The following is an 11,856-nucleotide window of genomic DNA, read 5'->3' on the forward strand; positions in this document are numbered from 1 at the left end:
AGGTAGGGTAACCCCCTATACTGTTTCTGCAATTTTACCAAAAACAAATTGCATGTTGTGAGTTTTAACTTGTGGGTTACCACAAGGAATAAGGACGAGGACAAGGGTGATATTGTGGCTTGTCAAAAAGACACAGTTCAATACAAGCCTTACAGAATAATTGGAAGGAATTTTAGGAAATTAAGGGAAATTATGTGGAATGGAATTCGAGCCATGGTTTTTATTCCAAATTTGCATTCCCTAAAAAGTGTACAAAATGGGATTTTGAAAGAGCGCCTCATTTCATCGTGGCTCTACAGTAAACCCTACTCTTGCAAGAATGTGAGATCTTTTGGAACAGAACAAAGGAACATTGGAATTATGGCTCACATTGATGCAGGGAAAACAACAACAACAGAGCGGATGCTCTATTACTCTGGTTACATTAAAAATATGGGAGGTATTTGTTAATTGTGTTATATACTTTTTTCTCTCGGATTGTTTAAAATAGAACTTCTCAAACTTTATTCACTTGCCATTAATTTTTTGGGGTAATATTTCTGTGACCCTTGATAGTGGGGAAATTTTGCAGTGGGCCACAACAATAGTATTAGATCTATCGATGGCTGATGTGAATATAACATTTTTACAATCTCTTACATCTTGCAAAAATGTTACTTTCTTTGGATTTTCTTTTATAGAAATGTCTTTCATATTGACTGTCATTATTTTTCATTAGAAAAATGTTATATATTTGAAGCTATTTTTACAATTTTTGTTAACCTACTTAAGGTTATAACATAATAACCTAAATGACATTTCCAGAAAGACAAGAAAAAGACTTTGTAAATCTAAGGTGTAAAAAACAAAAATAAAAGACTTGAGTTCGACCCGAGTCACAGTTTTGAGCGTGACTGGAGTCAATTTTTTTTGAAATATTATGAAATGACTAGGTTCAAGTCTTTTTTCGGTGATTATTTTGTCTTGACTTAAGTTACATGTTATCTTGTATGGAGTAGATTGGAGCGGTTTTTCTTACATACATTGATTCAGTTTTAAGTACCTTCCTTGCTATGACAGCACTGAACTTAAAAAGTGAATTAATTTCACCCAAGTGGTCTTTATATCCTCGTTTGGACTTGTAACTTTCAAGTTACGTCAGTTTAACTAGACAACTCATTACTTCAATACATGAATGTCCGACTTAATATTATTAAATGACTAGAACTTACTCTAGATGTTCAACATGTGTTAATGACTTTTGTTATGATTGATTAGTTACAACCCTGATAGAAAGTTAAAAGTTCTAAGTTTTTTGGAAAAAAGTGAAGACTGAAGAAAGACTTTCAAAGATTCCACTAACGGAACTACTGTAATGATAGTCTAGGTTTTAAAACGATATTTATGTTGCAAATATTTAATGTTATACTACATAAATATTAGGAAATTATAGCAAAAACTTCAGATTATGTTCGCATGATCTGCCTGAGAGTCATACACAAACCGCCCTGGCAGGTGGCATGTTCACATTGAATGTGTACTTTGGTTGCTCCTATCTTGAATACCAGATATAGTTGTGGCTTATGTGATTGGTTTGTCGAGGTAACCAATGTTGGCTTTGAAGTAAGTGAAGTTGTGTTCTTCCCAGTGATAACTTGCGGCACCTCAAACCCTTAGCCACTATATATAATCAAGCAATTAAAAAAACAACCTGCATGTATTGTACAACGCATATAATATTGACACAAATGGACAATCTAATACGTTAAAGCTGGTAAGCGATAGGTCAGGGACACTAAGACAGCAGCTATGCATCGAATCACGGTTGAAGAGATCTGTCCTCTTCCACAGCTAAATTCGACTGTTCGAATTCTCTGCTTCTGTCTGTAGCACGACATGCAACGTCACATTCTTGTGTCGTAATAATCGGTTGCAGTGTAGTATTTTGATTGTGGCTTGATGCCAACCGTTACATAGTTACTATAATCCAGGAGTGCTAGGTGCTTTGTTGCTACTGACAGAGGCCACTAGTTGATCACCCCCTAAATTTATTTCACCCACAATATTGTCACGGCCCGCAGTTTGAGAAGTTCAGGTTAATTGGTATTTTAATTTCTGATAAGAATAAGTTTTGTTTAAAATTAAGGAAACCACTGCACAAAATTTTAAATATTTATTAGATATTGATGCTGGAACGACAGTCATGGACTACCTACCGACTGAAATAGAGCGTGGTATCACAATCCAATGTGCTGCTATATCCTTTAATTGGCATAAAACTAAGATCAATTTAATTGACACACCGGGACACGTTGATTTCACCATGGAGGTAGAAAGATCACTACGTGTCTTGGATGGTATGATCAGGGTTGTATGTGATATGGTGTATTCTTCATCTTTATGTTATGCTGTTTGCAAGTATATATGAAATGCATTTTAATGCTGTTTTTTGAACACGCTGCAGATCTTTTCAGAAATTAACTTTTCAAACCCATTCTTTACTCAAAAATATAAATTTACTTATTGCATTTCTTTCTATCGCTTACGTAGGAGCTGTGGCCATCTTTGACGCTTCAAGAGGAGTTGAAGCACAATCCAGAACAGTCTGGCGTCAAGCAGATCGATATAAAGTCCCGAAAATTGCCTTTATTAATAAAATGGATAAACATGGTGCCAATTTCACAGCATCTGTTAAGTCAATGCAGGAAAAACTTAATGCTAACACATTGCTGTTGCAAGTAAGTGACATCTTTGCATGTCACTGGAATTGGAAATGCTAACTAAGGACTTTTGGGCATTTACATATAATTACTTTCTGTTGCAAAGCATTAAAATAATGATCTTTGTTATTGGCTGAATTCTTTGTCGCTATTCTTAACAGCTTTAGTGTTACGTGACAAACAGATACATCTTTGGAATGTAAAGTATTAGGGTTTTTAATACTGCATTGCTTGTTTTGGTTGCACAACAAAATCATGAATATCTTCACAGATTCCAGTTTACAATGATGGTGTGTTCAATGGTGTAATTGACCTGGTGGAAATGGAAAAACTTGAGTGGGATATGCCAGAAACACATTCTAATCACACCGGTAGAAAATATATGAAACATCGTTTAAAATCTTCTGAAGCAGAGTGGGAAATGTGCATAGCAGCTCGTTCCAGTTTGATTGAACAGGTGATTAAAATATTTTTTAGAAAATCTATTACAATAAATATTAAGCATGACACAAATTAATAATTTTTACAGCTCAGTGAGGTTTACGATGATGTTGCTATGACATGGTTGGAAGGAGAGCATGAAGGTGATGCATCAGCTCTTCCTGCTGCCCAAATACGAGAATGGATTCGTCGAGGTGTTCTTGATCAGGCAATTATCCCAGTCCTTTGTGGAAGCTCTTTAAAAAATGTTGGAGTACAACCCCTTCTAGATGCTGTAGTAAATTATCTACCTAATCCATCTGATGTACAACATGATTTCATGTATATAAACTCTTGTCATGTTCATATCACTTTGACTTTTCAATATTTTTGTGTCAAGATAGTTCCAAATTTCATTAATTTCTATATCACAAATTACCAGGTCTTACAAGTTTTGACTCCCTATTTTTGCAGGAAATACTATGGTGATTCTTTGTGTGCAATGGCTTTCAAAGTCCTTCACCATAAGCGGCATGGCCCATTAATATTTGTCCGGGTGTATTCTGGAAGAATAAAAAGTGGAATGTCTATTTACAATCCAAACAAGTCATGCAGGTACTGTTTCATAAAAAAGGTGTCTTCACGTCTTTATTCACAGTGTGTCATATTCAGTGTATGGTTGTTTCACACAACTATTTGTGAATATGAAATTAGTGAAAAGATTTCTCGTCTCCTTGACGTTTATGCTGATGAATACAAAGAAACAACTACAATTGAAGCTGGAGGAATTGGAATAATTTGTGGTTTCAAAGAAACTGTCACTGGAGATACACTTGTTTCGTCAAAAGAATCCTTTGAAATTGCTACTTCAAAACTGTCTAGTTCAAACATTAAAGCAAATGATACACAAAGTATAGACAATTCATACTGCTGGTTAGCTTAACGTAGACCTTAATATTAGCTACCAAGTTATCACTAGTTAGGTCTAATTATTATATTTCAGAAGACATTACGACGGTTGTGCTTGCCGCGGTTCCAGTTCCAGAACCAGTGTTTTTCTGTTCAATTGCAGTAAACACCATCACTCAGGAACAAGGTTAAAGCGTTATAGTGTGCTCTGCACAGTGTTACCATATGGAGATTTCATACTATACTTGCAATCATAATTGTAGTAAAAATCGCATAAGCAAAAATTTCCTGCAGAACTGGCGCATGCTCTTGCAATAATCTGTCGTGAAGATCCCTCAATTCGAGTCCAAACGGACGAGGATGGATCAGTCACATTGTCAGGGATGGGGAAGCTACACATGGAAGTTATAACTAAAAGAATAAAAGACGAATTTAAAATCGATGCTTACGTAAGCCCCATTCAAGTCGCTTACAGAGAAATACCAACCCTAAATGCGCGAGAAAAAGGTGAACTTAAATAACATGAAATAAAAAACCTGGATATGGTTTGGCACTCTGAAGATCCTGTTTTTTATTTTACTTTAAATTTAGTTAAACGGTTCAGACAACATCAACTTAAATAACATGGGTTTTCTAGATTATTCGAACTGCCCAAATAATCATTTGGCTTCTTGCTTTCAATCTATCAGGTGAGTATAACCGAACAATATTAGGAAAAGATCACCACGTTGACATTGACATTTCTATTGAGCCATCAGAAGAATTAGTTCCAATCTCAAACGTGTCCGATATTGTCCATAGACGAACTGAAGTATCACATGCTGCTGCAATAGGGATCGTACAAGCCTGTCAACAAGGTTTGCTAGATAGTTTCTGCGTACTTTTTCTATTCAGGAAATGGGCATTACATACTTCGTATTTAAATTTTGTTGTAAGTGGATTTATTTTGTTTTCTCGGGTTTCGAATTTCTGAGTTGAACTGAACGTGTGCACGTTTTAAATTCCTTGGAGCTTTGCTGCTTTTTCGTGTTTATTAATTGTTTGTGTGTTCTTTTTATGGTGCTGGAAACGGTTAGCACTAAACTTTTTACTCGCAACAGTTCATTGCAAGAAATATATCATATCAAGTGGAAGGTTTTGGTTCAGTCATTAGCAATTTGTCTCTTATATTTTAACGTTATATTATTTTGTTGCTTTGATAAACTTAGTACAAATAACATTACGCAGGTGTTATACTTGGATACCCCTTGGTGGGAGCTAAAATAAGACTTCATAGTGTTCACGCGAGCAAAGCTTGCCCGCCAGCATTGGTAACTGCTGCTGCGCTGCTGTACACGAGAGAGGTACTTCACCACGCGGCATGTCATTTGGTGGAACCTGTTATGAGCGTAGAGGTAAACAAGTTTATTAAACGTCGAAGGCAGGCTAGTTTTAAACAGGAAATAGATTATCTTATTGGAGTAAGTTTTTGAACTTCGTCTAGGTAACTACAACCGAAGATACCTTGCACAAAATAATCGCTGAATTGAACAAGCGACATGCTACCACGCATGACATCACTGCCCAAGGAACGACCAAGTTCGTACTGGCAGAAGCACCCGTAGCAGAAATGAAGGTGGGAATACAGAATGAATATTCATATATTGATATCTCATTGACCATTTTTGTCTAGGGTTTCGCATCAACGTTACGCAGCGCTACTTCAGGCAACGCAGACTTAGCTCTTGAAATAGCTGGATATCGGCCAGTCACCGAGGAACGATTACATAAAATTAAATTTGAACTGTCTGGTGCTACTTCTACTCATTATTAATAAATTCGAAAGCATTATTCGGGTTGTTTTATTTCATTTTTCTGACACCGTTTATTTAGGACACAAAACCAAGAAGCAGTTTAACATAACAATAATACACAATCGCAAATAAAAAGTTTCATTCCAAGCTCAGCACCATATCCATATGGATGATGTTGGCAAATAAATTATGGTCAAAACTTCTTGGAGGCTTTGGCAAAATTATCCTACTAAGCAAGTCCAAACCCTTCGGTGCATTCCACTATAGCAAGCAACAGTCGTTCTCTCAGTTTATCATAGGTCTCGTAGGCTGGAAGATCAAGCTGATTGAAGCTGTAAAAATACATATTACAGTAGTTATTTAATTAAATGTCTACAAATTATTGCGTTTTAACAAGCTATCTTATACATCTTACCACGTATGAGCACATGGCAGCCTGGACGTTGATCGATCGTCTCTATGAATTTGGAATTTCTGCACACCAGTCATTCCTTCCAACGAAGCAAATCCTTGCAAAGGAACTTTTGATGTTCCTAAGATATTAAAAAGAGTCAAGTTATGTCACAATTTTCAACGCAAAAAGATACCGAACAACTCGGCCATTGATAACCCCCAAAAAACAAGCAATTCTAAGGTGTTGTGGAGAAAGAGTCTATAATACATAAACCCTCCAAGGTAAACATTCCATGCAACAAATCTATGGGTAGTTACGCCTACCGGTAACGAATTGAAGAAACTTGGCCCTTTCCGCTTGATCAAAGGAACGCAGCGCTCTCCAGAACCACTGAATTTGTAGTGAATTGGCTTGATATTTGTGATATTCAGTGTTTTGCCGTAGATCGTCGATATCAATATTGGGCAAGCCTGTGCACAAAACAGTTAACGTTGAAAATTCACTTTCATATTTGCTGAATAGTTGTTCTGAAAGCATGCATACCTGAAATCAGCAATTCTAACTCTTGTTCGTCAAAAATTGAAATCAACCGTTTCGGAATAATTTCATAGAAGCCTTCCAGAAAGGCGCTGCAAATATGAGTCAGTACTTAATCAAATAACAGCTCTGTGAACGGGATGAAGTTATATCGTTGCTTTATCTATTATATACTACCAAGACGTACCCTATCTGCTTCTTAATAGCCCCGGTCATCTTTTCCTGACAGACAAGATGGACATATTCCCGCTTGTTTTTCTCGGTCACCATCATATTCCGGCCATTTTCTTTCAAATCACGCGTTTCCGTTTTTCCGAATTCTTCAATCTTTTTCAATAAATAAATAAAATTGGACGGATGTTATTCATTTAAAAGATAACAATAAAATGCGATAAGATTCGAACAAAATTACACTTACTTCGACACTAAAGTTCAGTTCCGTTCCAAGAGAGGATATATTATGTTCGAGCAAGTAATGTAGACCTTGAGAGAACTCGTAATCTTCTGCTTCCATGTCTGTATATTTGACCGGTTTTCCAAGTATGTGCTTGTAGAAGGAACGAGTGAAATAACATTCCAGAAGCTTGTTGTCGTGGATTGCTTTCGCGACAATGCGGCCAACAAACTGCAAGAAAAAAGTGAAGTTAGTAATATGTTGAATACTGCTACTGCCTATAATACGGTCGGTTACACTTGGAAGTTGTATGCGCAGAATTTTTTTTATTGAGTTGGGGGAACTTAGACCAAGCTAAAACTAAGAGGCGTCTTCTTTAATTAGCCTTCGCTAATATTTCCCACTAAATCTTTCAAAGCAGTTCAGTGAATCAAAAATATCTCAGCCGTGGAGACAAAAGTGTTTGTTTGGCACATGCTAAATTTTAGGCTATTTACGACTGTTTTGAGTTGATATAATCATTAAAAAGGCTTCAAATTAGCTCAAAATGCGTGTTGGGCTGAAAAAATTAACTGTGTTCTTTATCCCTCGTTAAATACTAGTTTATTTTGATCTACATTAAAATTCCAAACAGTCATGGTACTGCACAGGTAACCTCTGACCATTCTGGTATAGATGCGCAGTTATAGCATATCACTTAAACTCTGATACGATATCTCTTGTAAGCTACAAACAAGACAACGCATAAGCTAGATAAACAGAGAAAAACATTTCCGTCGATTATTACACGAACAAATTTGCATTTGATTACATATTTCCTTTTAGTAGTGAACTGGGCGTTATCCTGCGATACTCTGTTTCCAACGATATTCTGATTACAAAGCAAGCTTTACACCATGACCGTTCTTAACAGAAACCGATGTTTCATAATGGCAAAAAATGACGTAAAGTGCAGCGTGTTTGTACGAGTGAAGAGAACGGTTGAAGATGTAAACAGGCCTTTACCTTAACGCTAAATACGAGCATAAGCTTTTACTTTACCAACCTTAAAATAGGACAGATGGTTAGAGTTGATATAAGACAGCGGATTGATTGCGTAGGTTCCATGATCACCAGGTGATGTGCGGAACAGGGCGTACATTGGGTTGAAAATTTCTCTGGATATGACGAGGTACCACTCTCTCAACACACCACCGGCGTCCTGGCCATCTTCACCGTCGAACACCACGTAAAGTCTTGAACGAAGTTCAGCCGCGTTTCGACGATGAAGTTCCCGAAAGGAGTCTTCGAACAAGTGGTCTCTGCGTACTCTGATGGCAACATCATCACGTCTCACTGAAGAGTCCTCTGTACGCTCCAACTCCTATGTTTTAGTAAACAGTTTATCATCATATATGTCGTTTTATCGTATGTACATTAGACAATTTTCATTTCCGGTAAATGAGTTGACACGAAAATTGTCTTTATTGCTTGCCTCATATACTTCATTTAAACTCACCTGTCTGAAATATCTACGCTTCACATCGAAATCGAGTACTCGGGTGTGATCCACGAGAACGGCGAAGGGACCTTCCGACAGAGGAACTGTTGACTGACGCAAGATCTGGTTTAACACCGTGCGGTGTGTTTCTACAAAACATTGATTGTTTTAAAATTAAACATTATTTTTATGATAATAACTACTGTATATCATTTTATGTAATAGATCGTAACACTTGTCAGCAAACACTCACCGGCAAACCGTAGAAACTTCTGCATGTCAACAGGCATGCTCGGATCCACCAAAGAAGATTGAGAAGAGAGGGAAGCATTCGATTCAGATGTTCCACCTGCCATATACGATGTTAAATACGTCAACCACGGTGAGCTCGAAAAACGAACAGACGGGGTTTTTTGAAGGGTCAGTTACCAGCAGGCTGCCCGGGTGAGACAGGTGGCTGTTCGTTGAGATGAGCTAATTGGGATTCCCTTGATTCTGGTTCGCTTCCCCTTCCACTTCTTTGGGGTGATGGAGACGATTCAGTGGCGTGGACTAGGAAGAAAGCTTCCACTGCAGGCTGGAGCAAGACAAACCAACAATACACATAATTAAGGATATCCCATGTTCTTCATACACAACGTAGCCTAAGTAGGATGATTATGCAACGTCGTTAAATTCCAAATAGCCAAAAAGCTCACCTGCAAAACCAAGACGGCATGTTGGTCGTGACTTTTGGAGAGTTCTTTTAAACATGAGCCGAGAACCTCCCATAAATTGTCGAGCTGAAGACGCTCACTGAAACGCGTTTCGTCTGTAACAACAAATTAAGCAATTCTCGTTGTAACAAGCTAACGCTGACGATTGCGACATGAAATAGAGAGGTGATCAAATCTGATGATACAACACCTTTCTCTACATCCGAATCTGCATCTGTCTGTACGGAGGAAGCCGCCACTGCTGCTGCTGTGGAGGAGGAGGATTGTGACGCACGTTCTGCCTGGTTTCGAAATCGCGACGATGGAGGAGCGATCATCTCCATGAGAGCATCTGCGTCACGTTCCAACTGTGAGACTGTGTTGCGCATCGCTGACATTATCCCTGCGCCTATCAGCAAATATTACCTCAGTTACTTAATATACTGCGGAAACGTTCCACGCATAATTTTAGAACTGGGAAAAAAGTTAGCTCACCTCTCCATCTAAACTGATTGCCAGGTCTGTTTTGGTTGCTCATATTGCTCATCGCATTCCCCTTTGCTGCTTGCTGAAGTTGTATAATCACTTTTAAAATTCTCAGAAAGAAAGCCTGTGGAAAAGCAGCAAATAAATGTCGACATATATTGTTAAAATGTATGTTTAATTAGGCATAACCGAATTGTCATTAGTGGATCGGACTATAAAAAACGGCAAGACATACTTGATGAGACGTTTTGCTGGTAAGAGCTTGCATGGATGGAAGTTGTAATTCTCTTCCAACTTTTTTAAACTTATCTTTAGCAGAAAGAACCACGGTCAGGGTGGCATCAAATCTGGGATTACACAAAAATTAAATTTCTGACTACAAAAGAATGCCGTTAATTAGTCATGAAAGAAATATTAATATGAAATTATGCATGCCTGCTTCGCATCAGGCCTTTGACCGGTGTATTTGATGTACTTGGCGAGGCGCCACTGTCTACTTGTTGCACGTTGTAAGCAACTATCTCGTCCAAAAGCATCTTGATTTGCTGCGCCAGTAACCCCCCGAGTTTCTGTGCACCTATTCAAAACACAAAAATTTTTGAAGATTTGTTTCATAAAATTTTACGATATTTTAGTTTTTACTTTCACAAAATTGATACAATAAAAATCAACTTAAAAACCTTCAAGTAAGAGCCGGATAATGAGCAGGCGAAGAGTAGGAGTGGATTTCGAAAGCTGCAGAAGAAGAGATGTGGCATCTTCCAACCCCTCCTCAGAGCAGGCATGGCTAGTGAGCACGCCAACCGCTAGGGAAAGTTCCTTTTCCATGACACTTTCCTTTTCATCTCGGGAAAGACCAGCCGGTGTTTCTGAAGCGGTCGAAATCGATCCATGAGATCGAGATGAAGCAGTTGTACTGGTCAAAGAATCGAGATGGGATTTTCCGACTGTGCTCGTATTACTTGTGCCAGCGCGTGCACTCATTGTCGCGGTAGTGGAATCAGAGTTATCATCGACGCTATCAGAATCCAACGATCTATAACGTTAGGGCTACGAATTAATAGTTGAAAGCAAATTTTATTTAGAGTTCTAACAAGTGTTCAAGACCATTATTGATTCTAAGCAACTTAAAACAAGGGACGATACCTGGACTCAACATTTTGTTGAACTGGGGCATCACTGGGAGTGTTGGAGTCTGTTGTGTTGGTTCTTGTTGACGACGTTGGCCTTCTTCCATCGTTGGTCTTCTGGCCGGATTTCGAGAGTGGGCCAGAAGCGGAGGAAATGTTGCGTGATATTTGAGCCAACAAGCGCAACATTCGGTCCGTGAGTTGCTGGCTCCGTTTCACCACTGGGTGGCAGAGCATCCTCATTAGCACACCAAGCCAAGTGGTACACAGGTCAAACTTAGACGGATCGACGGAGGCCTTTCCAGCTGCGCTAGGATCATCTGCACAAGGCACAGGGACATGTGAATCGTAATTACAGTTGCAAACAAGTTCAGTTTGTCAAGTTTGCAATAAAAATACCTTTTAAGGCTTTACAAGATACACTGCGCTTTAGACAAAGCAAAAACAATTGCGTAAAATATTTAGAATTGTTTGACAACGCTAGCCTAAACAACCGTTAGCAATTTGCATATCAGTAGACGAGTTTGTATGACGCTGTTCCTGAAGCAGGATGTCATGATAATGGCTAAAGCTCAAAATGACTGACGTAATAACAACAAAACTGAGAGGTGAGAAGTGGAAAAAACCACATTGCGTAATGTCGCCAGGCTATGTTTTTGTTAGATGTAAAAGGCAATATCTACCACACCTTGCAACATACAATGACGGCATGTCTCGTTTTCGCAACGTTGCGCTCAGACTGGTAATTATTAACTCCTACCTTCAGCAGGGTGCACGTGACGAGACGAAGACCGCTTCTTGTGGTAAGTGGTAACGTCTAGTCGAAGAAGAGTTTCCCAAAAATCAGTCTCAACTTGAGCTTCTAGACAAGAAAAATTTAAATATACACATATGAGAGGACTTAAAGAAGTTAACACTG

At 38.4% G+C, this 11,856-nt stretch overlaps 2 protein-coding genes across 5 annotated transcripts in view; one reads left to right on the top strand and one right to left on the bottom strand.

The window, feature by feature from the left end:
* The first annotated feature begins 46 nt into the window (after positions 1–46).
* LOC143445431 (ribosome-releasing factor 2, mitochondrial-like) lies at positions 47–5,858 on the top strand. Its single transcript, XM_076944532.1, has 13 exons — positions 47–439; positions 2,160–2,336; positions 2,530–2,717; positions 2,971–3,156; positions 3,229–3,461; positions 3,594–3,734; positions 3,834–4,030; positions 4,123–4,215; positions 4,323–4,535; positions 4,718–4,885; positions 5,256–5,422; positions 5,512–5,643; positions 5,701–5,858. The coding sequence occupies exons 1-13, from the start codon at positions 193–195 to the stop codon at positions 5,839–5,841; spliced, it is 2,283 nt and encodes a 760-aa protein (XP_076800647.1). The 5' UTR covers positions 47–192; the 3' UTR covers positions 5,842–5,858.
* LOC143445429 (E3 ubiquitin-protein ligase HUWE1-like) overlaps positions 5,854–11,856 on the bottom strand; it is a 62,216-nt gene continuing 56,213 nt past the window's right edge. For 3 of the 4 annotated variants that reach the window (XM_076944529.1, XM_076944528.1, XM_076944531.1), the window contains 18 exons: positions 11,698–11,799; positions 10,954–11,257; positions 10,488–10,843; positions 10,243–10,384; positions 10,043–10,154; positions 9,817–9,931; positions 9,533–9,730; positions 9,325–9,437; positions 9,056–9,203; positions 8,880–8,975; positions 8,645–8,775; positions 8,192–8,509; positions 7,171–7,377; positions 6,940–7,079; positions 6,759–6,844; positions 6,539–6,685; positions 6,237–6,354; positions 5,854–6,153 (listed from right to left, as the gene is read on the bottom strand). In XM_076944529.1, coding sequence (XP_076800644.1) covers positions 6,051–6,153; positions 6,237–6,354; positions 6,539–6,685; positions 6,759–6,844; positions 6,940–7,079; positions 7,171–7,377; positions 8,192–8,509; positions 8,645–8,775; positions 8,880–8,975; positions 9,056–9,203; positions 9,325–9,437; positions 9,533–9,730; positions 9,817–9,931; positions 10,043–10,154; positions 10,243–10,384; positions 10,488–10,843; positions 10,954–11,257; positions 11,698–11,799 — 2,936 coding nt within the window. In that variant the 3' untranslated portion in view covers positions 5,854–6,050. The remainder of the gene's footprint in view (positions 6,154–6,236; positions 6,355–6,538; positions 6,686–6,758; positions 6,845–6,939; positions 7,080–7,170; positions 7,378–8,191; positions 8,510–8,644; positions 8,776–8,879; positions 8,976–9,055; positions 9,204–9,324; positions 9,438–9,532; positions 9,731–9,816; positions 9,932–10,042; positions 10,155–10,242; positions 10,385–10,487; positions 10,844–10,953; positions 11,258–11,697; positions 11,800–11,856) is intronic. The other variant, XM_076944530.1, reaches the window with a different exon arrangement.

Source organism: Clavelina lepadiformis, chromosome 2, assembly GCF_947623445.1.
Source record: "Clavelina lepadiformis chromosome 2, kaClaLepa1.1, whole genome shotgun sequence".
Taxonomy (NCBI): Eukaryota; Metazoa; Chordata; class Ascidiacea; order Aplousobranchia; family Clavelinidae; genus Clavelina; species Clavelina lepadiformis.